Source organism: Sceloporus undulatus, chromosome 4, assembly GCF_019175285.1.
Source record: "Sceloporus undulatus isolate JIND9_A2432 ecotype Alabama chromosome 4, SceUnd_v1.1, whole genome shotgun sequence".
NCBI lineage: Eukaryota > Metazoa > Chordata > Lepidosauria > Squamata > Phrynosomatidae > Sceloporus > Sceloporus undulatus.
The window spans coordinates 87,597,325-87,614,722 of record NC_056525.1 but is presented as its reverse complement, the minus strand read 5'-3'; the positions used below and the strand labels follow the sequence as shown (position 1 = coordinate 87,614,722).

Here is a 17,398-nt window from a genome sequence, read left to right as displayed (position 1 = left end):
ATGAGAACCTGCCTGTGTGCAAACCTCCTGTTCAGTGTAATTACTGACTGTGGTCACTGTGGCAGATAATCTGGAAAAAGGGTTTGTTTCACTCCTGGGAATGCTTCAGTAAATCAATATTAGCACTATCTGTATATTGTATGTGTCTGCATGGTATAAATATACACATGCATGTGTGTGTGTGTGTGCATGTATAGAGAGAGTTTCACATTTATAAACACTGATTCTGATTCCTCATTGTTTCAATTGCTATGTTACACATTGCAAGGATTACTTTGCCCCCAGAACAGATCACACAGATCCAGTAACTGCCTTATAATTAACAAGAACTTGTAGTAATGCTATTTAAGTGTCCTTTTAATGAGCTTAGATGGTAGGGTGTATATAGCCCATATTTCTTTGTCACCCTTCACATCAGGTCCCATGTGAAGCTGCTGGTTGCTGAGTGATGCTTTGTAGTCTGTACCAGAGAGCTGCACAGTACCAGCTGCATTGGCGGGTAGCCGAAGTGCAAGAAGATAGCTGCCAAACTATGCTATAGAGAAGAAACAGTGCCAGAGAGAAAAGGTCTTTTGCATAAAATGACCTTTGACCCTTCCACCAGCATGGATCCCATATTCATCACTTCCAGACAATTGCATCTTTCATTCCACCACAAACTATGATCAGAAAGGAGCCATTTGTTCTAGCAGTTGTTAGTTTACAGTTCCCAGAGCTTGGATTATTTAGTCTTTTGTTTTGGTAGTGGCAATATTTCCACAGATGATTATTTATTTACAGCAATCAGTTGCATATCATCAATCAATCATCATCATCATCCTATATATTTGAAGAATGTTAGAGGAAAAAGAACAATCATAGTCTTAAAACATAAGATATTAAGTCATTTTATGTGACTTGTTATTGACAGTAAAAAAACCACTCTATTATATGGTATCTGTATCCAGAAATAAATGAATTTTAAAAGGGAACTATTTGAATTGTCTTGCATTATGCAGTTTCTAACAGCAAAGCATTTACTTTAGTAACCAATGCCTTATGTATTGCTCTCAGATGAAACTTTACTTTTTAATTTAATTTTTATCATGAATAATTTTACATACACAAACTATAAAGAAGCAGTATTAATCCCAAATTCAACAGATGAATCTTACAATAAAATTATTCTGTGGGTAGGATCTAGTTTGAATATGGTAGCAGAAAGGGGGGCAAGAGAGTGTGTCTGTGGCAATGTTAAGGAGAAATAATACACCAGAGATTCAAAGTAATAGAAAAGGATTCAACTATTGACTCTGAAAGAACTTTTGCAATTTATTTCAAACTTACTCAGATACATAGCCTCAACAGGGATCAAGAGGGATACCTATGAATAACATTGAATAAAGAATTTGGCTGTGAAATGTGAATATTCAAGAACAAAATTTCAATTGTTCCATGCCAGTGCATATAAATAAGAGCACTAGTATGGTACTGACATCTGTCTGTCTGTCTGTCTGTCTGTCTGTCTGTCTGTCTCTCTCTCTCTCTCTCTCTCTCTCTCTCTCACTGAAAATTGAAATCCCATCTGGCATCTGCTTCTCAGTATAGAAGGAAAAATGGGTGCCTGTGTCCCCATGAAAAGGATATTTGGATGAAAACTGAGATTAACTTGATAGTGGAAGTGTAGAGGTGTCTTAAAATTCCTACAGATGTTTTGGTGGAAATTCTCCCTCTGTTGCTTCCCTCTCTCTCCTCCCTTTCCCAGATGTCCATCTGATCTTTTCCTTCTTATCTTAAAGAATGTTCCTTTGAGGGATGTGAGATGGGTGGGGGGGAGGCAGGAGGGAAACTTATACCTGAAGGCCAGCTTCATTGTACTGCACCTGATGTCTGGCTTGCATGTGAGACCGTCTGTTCTTGATTTTCACTCTGTATGAAGCTAATGGAATTTGCAGTTGATTAACCTCAGATCTTGAATAATGATCCAGACTGGGATTGCAGCTGGCAATGCCAAAGTGACTTGTACTTCTTAACTGAGAAAGACAGCAACAAGTACAATGGTGCAAAGGTAAATATCTAAGATGGATCTAAATGTCAAAGGTATATAATGGCAGTCAGCAACATGAAAAACAGAGAAGACAGAGAGAGGAAATAATACCAATGAAAATATGTGTATATAGCTAAGAAAGAGATATTTCTTTCTCTCTCTGTGTGTGTGTGCACGCAAGTGCATCTTTGCCCTAGCAATATACACTTGCTTGTTCTATATTTAAATATGGCAAATTCACAGTTGGAAAAAAAAATAGTTAATATAACATCAAGAACTTATCTCATTTTTCCTGACATCAACAATTGAAAGTACATGGGCACTGAGTGATTCACTTGGTAAATATTCCACATAAGGACCTGTTGTGAACTTCACTGGCTTCTCAATTCTTTTCAGTGTACTTTTAATGCTGTATATAACCTGTGTCCAGGATATATGATGGAGTGGGTTCTCCAAAATAAACTTGATGGGCATGGTCTAATCCAACTGCTTGTCTCAATTAAAATAGACCCACTGAATAAATGGTACTTACATTACTGTGGACTTACTAAGTTTCCATTTACTTAATGAATCTACTATGTATATTTGGACACAAAAAATTTGAAATTTTTTGAAAAGCCACAGGATAAGCATGGCTGGGGTCTGGGCTGCATCTCGGTTGCACTCACCTGGCTGCTGACACGTGTGATAGATAACACCTGGTTTTGAGTTTTCATTCCTGCATCTATATTGGGATACTTCTCCTGCGATCATATCCTTAGACATTTTTCTAATACACAATTGGAAGGGTAGTCTGGTGTGGCTCAAATTAAAACGGACATCTGAACATGACTCAGAACATACATCCATATCATTCAACCTGAGCTCTCTTCCTCAAGCTTTCCCTCCTATATAACCCCAGAATGTAACAACACGCCAGAATTACAAAAACGGTTATGTTTTAGCAGGGATAAAGGTGACTATTGGCTGGTATATCCCCACACATGCACAGTGTCATTTTCAAGCTCTCCCCATATACACAATTTTACAACTCAAACAGAGCAGTATAGTACAGTTTGTTGTTGTTGTTAACTACCCTTGAGCCAGCCCCAACTCATGGCAACCCTATGGATGGGATGCCTCCAAGCCGCCCCTGCCCCTCACTACTCTACTTAGGTCTTACAAATTCATGCATGTGGCCTCCCTGGTTGATTCTATCCATCTGGCATGCGGTCTTCCTCTCTTTCTCTTCCTCTCTAACATTTATTGTCTTTTCTAATGATCCATGCATCTTATTTTGGGGCAAAAGTATAACAGCCTCAGTTTGCCAGTTGCAGGAGAAGTGATATTAAAACCAAGAATTGATAACTGCTTCCACGGTAAGAGATCCACAGCCCACCCAGATCAAGCCATTGTCTTTATGTGTAACTGGTTAATTCCTTCTGACAACCATAATTCCACATAATAGCTCCCTACCCTATGTTAAGTACAGTATACCTTGCCTAATTTGTCAGCAGGCATTTTGAAGAGACAATTCTGAAGCCTGACCTGTAATCGTGACACTTCTTAGAAAGCATGCATATTTCCAGTGACTAAATACTTTAGTACTACAATTGCCTCTTTTACAATGAAAAACAGAAGGGAAACTTTGAAAAAGATATCATTGTCACATGTACATAAGTATGCATAGACAAGTAGGTTGCCTATCTTCCAGTAGAGTAACATTCTTATTTTGTTTGCACCATAATGGCTCATCAGGATTAAGACTGAAGTCATAGAGATATTTATCTGGGAGTATATTCAATTAATCTCATTTGGCTAATTTATGTGCAGACGTTTATAGCTTTCCCAGCACCCCATCCAGCAGAACTAATGAGGAACGTTGCAAGCTGCAGTTGAAGAACATGTGGAAGATGACATAATTCAGTCTCATAGACTAGAACCCAGATCTCCCAGCTGAACACACTAGTATAGTCGCTCTATGTTCTAATCTTCAAGTAGCCAACTCAGTGAGTTTCTCAAAACTTATTCAAGAAACCTGGGCACAACATTCCTCAGCTGAATCTACTTGATTCTCCCCATACGTTACCCTCTTTATTTTGTTAAACAGAAACATTAAAAACAAACAAGTCACTTGATCTGTCTTATTTAGATATGAAACAACAGTGTGGCACTGTGAAGTACAAGTGAGAAGGAAAATTATAAGTGAATCATTGTGTTGGATGTTCTTTCAAATATAATTGCTATGGGCCATTTCCCCCCTGCCCACCATGTGCCAATATTGCCCTTGTATTACACCATGGATGGGAATAAGGAGACCCTCCAGATGTTGTTGGACTACAGTTCCCAACATTTCCCACAATTGCTTATGCCAGCTAAGGCTGTTGGGAATTAGAGTTCAGCAACATCTGGAGGCTGCATGATTCCCACTCTTGTGTCAGGCTGACATTCTTATTGCTTTCAATTACAAAGTCAACATACAACTTCCAACAGGTGTCTCATATGTCTCTCCATTCCCTGTAGTCCAAGGGCTGGAGCTAAACCGCCTGTAGATTGGGATCATAGCCGCAGACATTTTGATTTTCACTCTAGATGTAGTCATTCATTTCCAGTGGCCCACAGGTCTTTCAGAAAGACCACTGAGGCAAAGCAGAGGTGAAGCTGGTCCCATTGATCAACCAGAAAACATTGATTTGGTAAACTCTTCAAAAACAAACTGATATGCAATTATAACCCAACTACACTTGACAAATTCCATGGTAGATATCACCAGCATGGAGATGGAGATATTATTCCTGCCTACCAAATAGCAGGAGCTTCTTGAAATAAAAACGGATGGCATGGACATCTGTCACTTATTGGCAGATATTTGGCATACCTGTACAGTATTGTAGCTACACTGGAGTTATACAGGACAATACATTATACTCACCTGTTTCATAATGGTTTGTTTACTCCTTAAATGAACCACCAGGTGAAATGGAGCAATCTTGCAGCTTCCTAGAAAGTGCAATGCTTACACCAATGTAACACCACTTGCATAACTCAGATTAGGATGCCACGTTTGCTCATTATCAAAGAAGGTGCAACCACTGACACAATATTTACCTCAGCATGAGTCCTTAGCACAACTCTGATCACATTTTCCACCATATCTATTTTTTTAATTTTCAGTTTTTTCCATTGTATATGTGATAAAATTCTACAAATTTTTTGAAAAGTTATACAAGAACAAATTGAAATTAAATTCTTTCCCATCCCTAGGACATGCACTCTCTCATTACTGATTGTTGTAAATCACTATTGAGGCTTGTTTCATTTCATGAATGAGTGAACATGCTTCAACATCAGTGGCAACAACAACAACAACAACAACAACAACAGCCCAAACCAGCACAGGCATTCTTGGGCAGCTGCTTGTCAAAGCCCTGGAACCATGGCAGGACCCACAACTGATGCTTAAACAGGTACCTCATACTCTGACAAGAATTAAGTTATGAAACACTTAAATTTACTAAGTGATGCTTGCCTAGCATTACTCCAGGAAATTGTAGAAAATTTAATTGGTTATCTCCTATGGCTGCTGCCTCCAGGCAGGTCCTATAGGGGGCCCACATTAGATATTTTTATGCAGGTATTTCTTCCCTGAGGTCCATCTGTTGCGCTGGATTACAGTAATCCCATACCACATCCCATGCCTTTCTGGAGGGTCCCAGACCTCTAGAACAGATTTTCAGGGGGTTGGGGGAATAGATATTTTAAAATATCTTGTTCTGAATGCAGTCTTGATCACAAAGCCCTGGATCAAATCTTATTTGTATGTTCCACTAAAATGCTATTCAGGCATTATCCAGACTGGTGAGTGGGCAAGGAGCCACGTCAAATAGTCCCCCAGAGTGTTATGTGTACTCTTGGGTACCTGCCCTTGGCATCTATTTGTGCAGCACAAGTATCTTAATGGAGACCCCCATATGCCAAGGAAGTTGGCCTAATGAACACACACAACATTGTGGATAGACTTCTTTTTTTGCTTTTAAACCTACGTTAATTACATTCACTCATACAACGGAATAAGCACAAGGGAGTCAGTCTCACAGGCACATGTTAAATTGGTTAATGAAGAGTATGATCACATGTCTACATCCTTAAACTGTACATCATCACTACACTTCAGAGAGATTTCTATTTTTGAAAAGCCTGCTGAAAAAAAAATTCCTCATCACTGAATGTGAATATGTGGGCAGAAGAGACTATAAACCTGGAAGAAACATGCTGAACAAAGGTCTACCAAAGATACTGATGTATGTTCTAAGCAGAAAGTGCAAAACCCCAGGTCTACTGTTTCACTATGAAACAAAAAACAGAAGGGGAAAGTAAGAGAGACTGTACTAAAGTACAAGGAAAATTTCTGGGAACTTGTCACACCAAAACTATTGTGCCTTCTCACACCACAACTATTGCATGATGTATGCTGATTGTTTCATTGCAGCACAGACTCAAAGCTATAAAACAGTTTGGTTCTAGGAGTCACACATTGCTTTGCCACCATCTTGAGATAACAGTATTAGCAATTGCTCTCTAAAATAAGAGTCCACTAATTCATAAATAATCACCCACTGGTTCAGAAAAGAAAATGCTTTGTAGTTATTTCAAGCCCTCTAAAATCTTGCCAGAATGATCTGGTACAGTTGGCATGAGATATTGTGTCTATAGCAACAAAATATAATGGCTCATCCGATTTGGTTTTCTTTACATCTGGAAGAATTCAGAGACTGAGTTTTGTTAGTCTGAAATATCAATATGCAAAGGGAACTTGTTGCACCTTTGAGACTAACTGTGCAAAAGAAGTTGTACCATAAGCCTTCATTGATTTGGTCTACTTCAGATTCATGGAAGATGTCGACCAAGTCTACAAAAGCTTATGCTACAACTTAAAGGTGCTACAAGATCCCTTTGCATATATATCTGGAAGGAAAGACAAACTTGTAATTTGTATAAAACAGTAATAAAGGCATATTATAGAAGTCCTATAGCAATAGACTCAGCCTCAATCCAACATTGCACTAGTGCTGTATTACCAGTGTTAAAGAAATCTGCCCTTGACCTAGCCTTATTTTGTTAATTTTGAATGTTTTCTCTTGCCACATGTGAAACTTTTTACATTTTCAATGACATTTTCCCTCCCTTTGGGGGGAAAATGTCATTTTTTTGTACTCAAAAATATAACTGTTGAGCAAAAAGCATTGTGTGTATGTATAACCTCCCACCACTTTTATGCAAAACAATGGGAGGTTTGCGTAAACCTTTTTCTGGGGGGGGGGGGCTATTGCTGCTGCTGAAGGGGAAAAAACCCTCACCATTGGTCTACTCAGCCTCGAACACAGATGAAAAATACCATAGCAGTTGACAATTGTTTTCATAGTGAGACATGCTTTTTAATCATGGGTGAATATTCTTTATCTCCCAGCACCAGAGTAGAATTAGGTGTTTCTGAGTATTGCATTAGGAAAATGGAAACTCTCCTCCCATGTCTGCTAGATTCTGCACTACATCTTACCTTCTATTTCTATTGTCAATTTCTACCTTTGTGGGGGTTTTTCCTCGAAGTGATATTTGCCCCATTATCACAACAGAATAGTGACTTAGCCCCATTTTTCAGAATTGCGGTTAAATGCTCAAATCTAATTGTGTAGTTAATGTGGACTGAGCATAGTACAGGAGCCTTTGAAAGCAAGTGTGCTGCAGTTTGGGAAGTAAAAATCTATGAAGTATGTGGTGTCTGCATTATACCATTTCATGACATGACATGATGGTGGTTAAGTTTATTCTGAGCAGTCCCCTGGAAAATCTATGTTTACATGCAGCAAATGGTTTGAATTCAGCTTCATTAGTTAATATATCTGTTTTGTCTCTTCAAGGAATGCATAGATTACCCATAACCATGTCTCAGCAATCTGGTATATGGGAAACAATCCAGAGCTTTGATTATAGTAGCCATAAATCCAAAGCTCTTTGGGACAGACACTATTATTTCCAATATGTTAACACTCCTAAACCTTGTGCCTGGTTGGTCTTTAAGCAGTTTTGAGATATATTTTAATCATTAATCATAAACAACTTCTTAGTTGCTGATCCCTCTTTCTTTATTGTGTCTGTTCAATACAATGAAATGCTATTCAATTAGCATATAGTTTTAATATGTAGAACACATAAAGAAAATCAGATTTCTTTTCCTTTCTACTCCAAAGTATCTCACTGCCAATGTAATATGTCATAAGTGTTTTAAAATGATTTCAACTTCTGTTTCCACTTGTTCTTTTCTACACAGCTAGAATGATGAATATTTTACTGTCTATTGAGTTATTCTGTCAATCCCATTAGAGAAATGATCTAGAATTCTGTCAATAACTTATTGCTGACTACAGATTCAGACACAAATTGATGCATTTTCTATAGTGATGGCCTAGCTGGAGTCATATGCAATGGATTCTCAGTCATGCCTACTGCCTGAGTGTTACATCTGAAATAGCAAAGAAAGGCATAAGCTTCAGCATGCAGTTATCAGACTGGCATTCAAATAATGTTAACAGCCTGAACAAGCCTCCCCAATATTGCATCCTTCTAATTACAAGCCGTAGTAAATAGTGGTAGCTAGAAGTAAAGAAAACATAAAGATCTTCTAGAAAGAGCAGGGAGAGAATTTTGCACTACCTGCAGCTGGGAATTTTATTCTCTGTGTCGTCTCCAGCCACTAGGTACAGCTACCCAGTTTGCTTTCTATTGATTTTAAAAAAATATTATTCTGTCTATAAAATATATTAATATAGAGATTGTGTGGTTCTTCTCTGTTTACTACCAATAAAGGGGCAAATGTGATTCACCAGGATGGAGCCGTGTATAGTGCTATATTTTGTGTTTTCAAAAACAGAGGATCATCCCACTCCATTTCTTAACATGTTCATGGATCATTCCAATTGAAAACCATCAATTCACCCAATGGAACTTTCATTCAGTTTTAAGCAAGTTCTTCCTATTTTGCCATCTTACGACACCATGAGAACCAAATGATTTCAAAATTAAGTGTAGAGTTCTTTTCCTGTGTGATTTTTGTAATATCTTGCCTGATTTGGAAATCCCTAAACATGCACACACCTTTGAGTGATATTTAGGGAGAGGTCTAGATCTTGAGACCAATCTGCTTTACCCAATTATTGCTGGATAGCATAATAATGCCTATTGATAACTACTGTAAATAATTGCTATTAATATATTAATAGTAAAACAAAAATCCTGGGCCTATGGTTGCCAGTAACCTTCATTGCTAGTATATCCGCAGCATCATATCTGAGACCTTTTGGCACCACTGTTTACATAGATATCTTTGTATGCCATATTTTCCATGGCATTCAGAGGAGAGTTAAAGTATTATCAGAAAACCAAAACGTAGAATAATGGTAGCAATAACATTCTACAGGGGAAAAAAAAATCTAATGATATCTGAACTGAAATCCCACCTAAGGCTCTCCTGTCATTAGCTTATTTCTAACTATTAGACATTAGCATATTATAAATAAGTTCTTACAAACTTGAGGGGTTTATAAGGCCTTGAGGGGATGAGGTACATTAGCTTCTCCAAGTCTTTGAACCATTTCCTTGTATGGTGTACATCTTTTGGGAGACTTCCTTCTCTACTTCAATGACTTAGTAGTAAAAGGAGTGTCAAGCTCTTCTGTGCCTCCCAAAAAGAATCAGTTAAATGTTGATGTGGGCTTGAACAGTTCTGGTTTAACTGTGAAAAAGAAATGTTTCTTAACTGTTCTTCACACCCTTCCTTCTTGCTATGGGGTAACTTGAAAAAAGCAAATTGCTTTTTCCTACCTAAGTATGACCTGGAACACCCATCTCTGATGTTTTTGTAAGGCACACTGGTAATCTTGCTATTCCTCCATCGTGTTACATGGCTTTACTATGGTATTACAAAAGATTCTGAATGTTTCAGAGGAGGAAAGGTTTTAATAAGGATTACCGTGAGGCATTTTCCTCTTACCAAATAATGCAATTTCCCTCATAAAGTTCTGCATTATCTGATACTTGGTTCAATGTCAATTGTTTATATGTTCAAATACATTGGGCACACACACTTTCAAACAAATCTTGAAACAAAAAGATGAACAGATCTTTGTAATGTCCATAATGATTCACATCTCTTTTAGCAAATGCTGCAAACAACTGAACTTGGCTCAGAGTCACAAACTGCCTGACGTCCAGATTTTCTAAAGAAAGAAAAATTAAGCAGAACATGGAAAATAACATTGTAACTGTTGTTGAGTTTATAATCTAGTATAAGGTACTGAGTGCTGATAAGTAAAGGAAGTTCAACCAGACAGTTTAATCCTCCAATTTCCTGTCTTCTAATCAGCCACTGGCTCTTTCGTTTTTAAATTAGAAACATTCCTAACAATATTCAGGACAGGTGAAGGAAGAGGGTAGAAATGAAATGGAGGTAGAATGTATATCTGAAAAACTAACTGGGAACGGTACAACAAAAAACAAGATATTTGTTGTGCAATCCTATACATGCCTGCTTCAAATGGAGGCCCATTAGGGTCCAGCGGAAGAATACAGGATTGCAACCTCAATGGTATAGAAAGTAAGCACCCTAGAAAAATGCCATAAACAATAAAAGGGTTGTTAGTCTGTTTTGTGCATTTGTGTGTGTGTATGGGCAATAAATATTATTAAAAGATTCAGATTTTCTTTTCATAGGTAGTATACAGTTTTGGAAGTATACCATTCTTTTATCATGAATGTAAATAAAATTTCAGTATAATATCATATTTTAGTATTTTTCTAAAGACTGGCAAAGGTATGGATGGACACATGAAAAATTCTAAGGGATTTAGTATACTTCTTTTAAAAAGGAAATTTGGGTACACCTTGCCACTGCTTTCAAAGAGATGTACATCAAAACAAGACATTCTGGTATAGGATCTTTAAATCAAGAGTTGCCTATTTTTTTTCTCCATTTTGGTGCGTTTTAGGTACTTTAGAGATTTGCTGGACAATTTTGATCACTTTTACTGACAACACAGAATGCCAATATGGTAGAAGGAAATGTAAAATACACATATAACACCCCCTTCAGATTTTAAAATAGTAGTTAGTAGTTAAATGAAACAGGGCATCATAAAAATAAGGATTATGAAGCATAATGAAACATTAGTCGCTTTGGTCTCTGAATTACTATTGTAAGCAGGTAAAAACAAATACAATGAAATAGGTTTTCCTGTCACAAAGTTTTGATATTATAAAGAACATGTTTTAACAAATAAAGGCATGTGTATATGTTTCTTCTTGGAAGTAGATACTCTTCCCTTCCCAAACATTGTGTTTATTATTAAAGGAGCAAGTTCATAATCATGCAATGTACATGTCTGTAAGAAATACTGATTTTGATTTCAGCCATATCCACCTATCATTGAGATTCATTCTTTTTACTTTTGTTCAGGAACTCATCTTTACATCAGTTTGGCACCTGAACTGGTTCTAGAAGTGGTATTGATAAATGGGGAACAAATATTGATGAAGCAGGCTTAGTCGATTTGCTATAGTACACAACTTTTGAAAACTTATTTCAACATGTTAAATACTTGTTGGTATATTACATTGTTCAACTAAACAAAATTTCTTAAGAGTTTCCAACTTTACAGTTTGTGAATTTTGGGTGTGCCAATTTATTTCATGTTGCACTTCTACATATCCCAAACTTTTAAAACCAAAGCTGTCATGTGAGTGCTAGCCTAAATTAATATCTGTTTCAAGAATGACATGATTAAAGCATGAGGGAGGGAGGGTTAGATTTCAAAAGATTTCTTGTAAGTTGTTACAACAAATGTAATTATTGTTAAAATGTGTGCAGGTACTGACTCTTGCTTACAGTCCTATCAAGTGACTGATGTTACTGAACCTATGGCTTGGTAGTAAGACCCACTGAAATAATAAAATAGCAGTCAATATTTGATTTAAATGTGAAAGTTTTTCATTACATTGTACAAGATACTAACAAGGCAAACTACTCTTGTCAGGTGAAGGTAAGAAGAAGACCATAGATGGGAATGGACATAAGATGGAGTAAAAAGTCTACACGATAAAACCATTTTTTAAAAAAAGTGCATACACGCACACAGACAAGTCCACACACCCATAAGCCATTTATTCTAAAGGTACTAGAGAGCTTTCATTTTTACTAGACAGCCAACCAAGCAACTATCTTGCTACAAACACACTCTAGACTGGACTGAAATCATGCCAGAGAGAGTGTAAGGGGGGAGAGAGTGAGAGCGTGAGTGTGTCCGAGCCTAAGAGATTACTATGCCCACCCTTTCATACAGCCATTTCTTTCATTATAATAGGTCTTTTCATCAAAATGACACAGAACCTTTAAATTTGGACAGCGTACTCGCATACAGTAGAGACGGCAGCCACTTCAAACCAATTCCAAACCTGCTTCTCAGAAATAAAACAAACTTGCTTCATTGGCACACATAAATTGTTTACGACTCATTAAAAAACAAAATTGCATATCACACAGTTGGCAGCTGAGTCCATGCGGGTGGAAAGGGGCATTCACTCATCTCTTTGTATGCTGGCAGTACCCAACTGAAGTTTAGCAGTAGGCAGTAGCCGAGATTTTTTGTGAAGCCAGACGATGCATGAGGTAACTTTCAAAGCTTCCTTTTTGTCTTTGTATGTTAAAATCCATTGTGTAGCTGAGTTTTGATTAAAAGAACTTAGCAGATGTGATGAAGTTTCAGGGGGTTAAAATATGCTTTGTATTAAAGTGCGTGCATCAAAATTGCTTACTTTTGTACCAATAATTGAATCCTTGTCTGAAAACGGACAAGTCTATTGTACAAAATCTTGCATGTTTCATTTCAAACTATATATAGTTTTAGTTCACTAACTTTTAGCAATGTGATTTTTGAGTATGTATTTTTAGAAAATAAATTATGTAGCATGTTAAAGCTTTAATAAGAACTTCCCATCACATTTCATCTAAACAATAGCCTGTGTAGTAATGAAGCTTATTTATTTTCTTGTCAAGTGCATTGCTAAATGTTTCCAGAATTATATGATATAATTATATGTATGTATGTATTATTCAGAATAGTAAGACATCTGCATAATAACTGTTTTTTAAAACAACAACAACAGCCTTCTGATATACTTCTAAAGAGGGAGATGATATATAAAGTCTATTGCTTCACATTTATAGAAACAAAACAATTCAAACAGGAATATTAGAAGAGTTTAAAATTACAGTATGGCATCAAATGTTATGTACTAAAGAAGTGCAAACAGCTTCAATTCAATAATAGTCACATTTCAATATTTAACAAGTTAATCAGACATACAAATAGTGAGTCAGTTTCAGAGCATCCCACACCATCCTTTCTGTATTTGCTTCTGAAAGAAAGTCTAATTGGAAAATTGATAGTATGAATAAAGTGGTTAGGCTTCCTCTATTTTAGTTAACCAGAATCGGCATGTAATATTTAGCCGACAACCACCAGTTAAACCTTTCTAATGAATAAAAGTTCCATCCAACACCTTTTGATGCAAGCAACCAATACCGCCAAGTTGCAGAATGAAATCCTTCCATATTTCACTTTCCCATGTCTTCCAAGTCTGCAGGCATCCTAAACTTCTCCGGCTGACACCAAAAATTGATCTGAGTGATGTTTCTTCTCTGTGTGTATATGGGTGCATGTGTATGTATGAAGATCTCTCTGCTCCCACTTACTTCTTTGAGCATATCATGCAAAATAACAGCATGATCAGTGTCATTGTAATTCCACTCACCAGTCTCTTTAAAAACAAAAAACAAAAACAAAAATGAACCGTAATATCTATGTGAACTGAATGGAGAGGTTCACGGTCCAGTTAGAAGCAGATAATACGTTCATTGTCCCAGCAGCAAAATTTCTCTTCTTCAAAAACACTTTAAAAAAAATTCACGCTTTGCCACAAGAATTATAATTACAGAAAATTGGAAGGGGAAAAAAAAGGAAAGGAAGAAAAGAAGCAGCCCTGCTAACAAATTAAGCTCTAACGGACAGCAGACTAACAAGGGCAGTAATGATTTGAAGGCTCTCTCTGACACAACAGGGTTTGCATCTTCTGCCACAATGGGCTATTGTGCATCCTCCTAACTCACTGTACCTCTGATAGATTCAAGATGTCAAAGGTTGTCTGGCCCGAGTGACCATGACATACAAGTTAACTCATTCTGAGAGTGCCTGTCGGAACTTTATTAAAACTTTTAATTGAACCCAAAAGACATTCAAGTGGGATCTGTAACACCCAGCTCCAGATCATCACCAAATAGGAATCTATTCTAATGTAAACAATGAAGGGAAAAGTTAGACTAGGTCGTTTGATGAGACATTCACACGTCATGGATTCAATTCTAAAAATACTATTAGAGAATTTTACTGGAATTGTACATTCTGAAAATGTCTCAAACTTCATTTCTCTTTTACTTCTGATCCTTGCCTGGCAAAATATTATTTATGGGCACATTTTATATTTCTTCCACACATACAACGATATGACCACAGAAAGACAACAAGAACCTGCTGTGCCACATTGCAACATATAACACCAATAAGGACTCCCAAATAGAGGAAAAGTTGCTTTTTTTGAAAAGAAAGCTTTTGAAGCTACTTGTCCACATACTTTTATAAAGCAAACTAAAAGAGAAAGAAAGAGGTGCAGGGGGAAGCTGCCAGTGTCTTAACTGTAGGGCATATGAACAGTCTCCTGTTACAGAGGAAAAATACACAAGTGGGACAAGTAGAGGGCTGCTCCACTGAAGAGTGTGAAAAAAAATCAAATGTTAATTTGATAAATGTGAGGACTGGGACATTTTCTCAAAGAGGGAGGGAAAGTAGAAAAAGGAAGGGAGGGAAAAAAAGCAGCCGTGCTGCCAACTCACCATCCACCAAGTTCTGGCCGAGATGTCATAGCAGAGCTGCCATTTGATGGATCCGTCGGAGGTTTTCCCTGCCATTATGCTGTCAGCAAGCTTCATCTGATGCTAACTCACGGGAGATAAGACACCTAATTGAGAAAACATTTGCACTGGCATGTTGGGCAACATGTAGCCCGGTCCATACCATATGGAATCATGGGTAAAAAAAAGTCTCCTTGACAGTGAACCAATCTCTCACAAACCCAGTGGCAAGGTGAAGTGGGGATGAAAAGTCATCTGCTCCTAGCACTGTCTTCTCCTCTCTCTCTCTCTCTCTCCCTCCCCCCTTTTAAAGTAAGAAGGCACCGCTTAACATCAAAGAGAGGAGGATAAAATTAAGGCTTCATCATTCAGATGATTTTAGTCTGCAAGATTTTCCCCTTTCCTTTTTTCCTCTCTTCCCCCCTCAACTAGCTTTAAAAAAAAATGAATAGAGACTTAGTAGGACAAAGGCAGGTAGTGGACTGCAGAGGGAGATTGCCACAGGCTATTAGCCTAAAATTTCTGCTTGACAGATGGAACTGCTTAGAGACTATCATGCAATGTTTTGGGTTTGTTTCTCTCCACCCCCCCTCCTGAAAAAGAGAATTTCCAGTCTGATTCAGTATCTGTTTATCACAGCTACTTTTCCCATGAATGCGATCAAGGGAAAAAACCTACACACTGTAATGAAGGTTCCATTTTTAAAAAATCTATATCTGTATCTATGTGTATGTGTGTGTATTTGCACACATTCATTTTAAGGAAGAAAAGCACAATATAGTTTTAAATAGCTTAAGGGTTTTGTTTTTCTTCAGTGATTTATCTTTTGTAGAAATAATAATGCATTTGTGTAAAAATAACATCTAAAATTTCTCTCCATCCTGCTGAACTTTTATTTTTTATTTTTTATAACAGAGCATGCCTTTAAAAGAGTTTGTTGGCACACAAATAGTTACTCGGACAATGGACCTCTGAATAAGAACCACCTCCATTTCCTGTATGGTTTTAATGTAATCTACTAGAGTCCTGTTTTCCAAAGCCTGACAAACCAAAACACCAAGTTATCCAAATTCACCACATGCCTCCAAATATCTGCACACCAGGAGATGCCACACAAAACTAGCACACCATGACCCAAATTTATGAACATCAGTTTTCTTCCTGCTGTCCCAGTACAGAACAGCCTATTGTATTTGACATTACTTTTTGGTCATGTCTGGTGCCCTTGCCAAGTGCTTTTCACTCATATTTGCAGCAGGTTCCATTGTTACACACCCCCTGGTTTACACATGATGTAATATGCATGATGTAATATACACACAGAGAGATACATGTGTGTAAAGGGACAATTCTGCAGTTTTATGCACCAAGTGACATTTTTTATGGGATGTCTTTGGAAAAATATAGTCAGCCATATAACTTGTATCCTTTGTCTTTTTAGTTGAGTGCGTTAATGGTTACTTGGAAATAGGTTCATCTAGCTTCAGTGGCATTTACTCCCTGCAGCTATATGATGTTATCTGTAGGCTAATAGGTAGGTATTAACCAAAATACATTTTACCTTTTAGTCCCACTCTTTTGGAATATGTAGTTCCATTAACTCCACCCAGTAACTTATTTTCATTCAACAATATGTGAAGGAACTTTTAAATACGCCCTTCCACTTTACCCAAAGAGAAAGTGTTTCATTTTGGTGGATTATGGGAAATAGGAGATCATAAAAATACCTTATTTTCAGGGAAACTGGCAGTCCCATTTTAGATGTCAAAGCCCACTTTTCTTACTTGAAAAGGAAGGATACAACTGAGAACTTTTGATGTGATGCACAGATATTTTGTGTAGTAATATGAGTTTCATACATTAGCTTTCTAAAAATATGCGTCCCAACTGCAAAATTGTGAGTAGTATAAATAAGAATATAAATAAGATTTAACAATTCTCATTAATAAGAACTGCACCTTACCTTCTTGAAAAATATGTTTCCTTCTAACTGTCCCACTCAAATAACAGTCATTCTTTATGGGTTGGAACTACATTTTATACAATTCTGACGGTACAGAGGAATTTTATTTTATCATTTCAAACTGGGTTGTGTTAATTTCCAAAGTAACCTTATTCTTATTTCTTGTGACATGATTCTAAGAATTGTATGTGGACAGAACTATATTTGTGAATGAGACTTTAAAATTCTTTCTGCATGATGCCTGCACTTGTTTGCATATGATTCTTCAGAGCATAAACAGACATTAATGTGCACGTGTATGTTATAAAGTCAGCATGTTGATATTGCAGATGTATGACAACTCATTGTGAGTTGCATGTTTAGTAGCAACTCCACTTAGACATCTAACTCTGTCTAGCACAAGTAATGAATAGTT

At 37.1% G+C, this 17,398-nt stretch overlaps 1 protein-coding gene and 1 long non-coding RNA gene across 4 annotated transcripts in view; one reads left to right on the top strand and one right to left on the bottom strand.

Annotated features, from left to right (window-relative positions):
* Positions 1 to 15,243, bottom strand: part of NFIA (nuclear factor I A) — a 599,011-nt gene extending 583,768 nt beyond the window's left edge. Inside the window, exon 1 of one of the 3 annotated variants that reach the window (XM_042463280.1) lies at positions 15,003 to 15,243. In XM_042463280.1, coding sequence (XP_042319214.1) covers positions 15,003 to 15,098 — 96 coding nt within the window. In that variant the 5' untranslated portion in view covers positions 15,099 to 15,243. The remainder of the gene's footprint in view (positions 1 to 15,002) is intronic. The other 2 variants (XM_042463282.1, XM_042463279.1) reach the window with 2 other exon arrangements.
* The window catches only part of LOC121928500, a 108,188-nt gene continuing 103,086 nt past the window's right edge, over positions 12,297 to 17,398 (top strand). The window contains exon 1 of the long non-coding RNA XR_006103514.1: positions 12,297 to 12,722. This is a non-coding gene — a long non-coding RNA (uncharacterized LOC121928500). The remainder of the gene's footprint in view (positions 12,723 to 17,398) is intronic.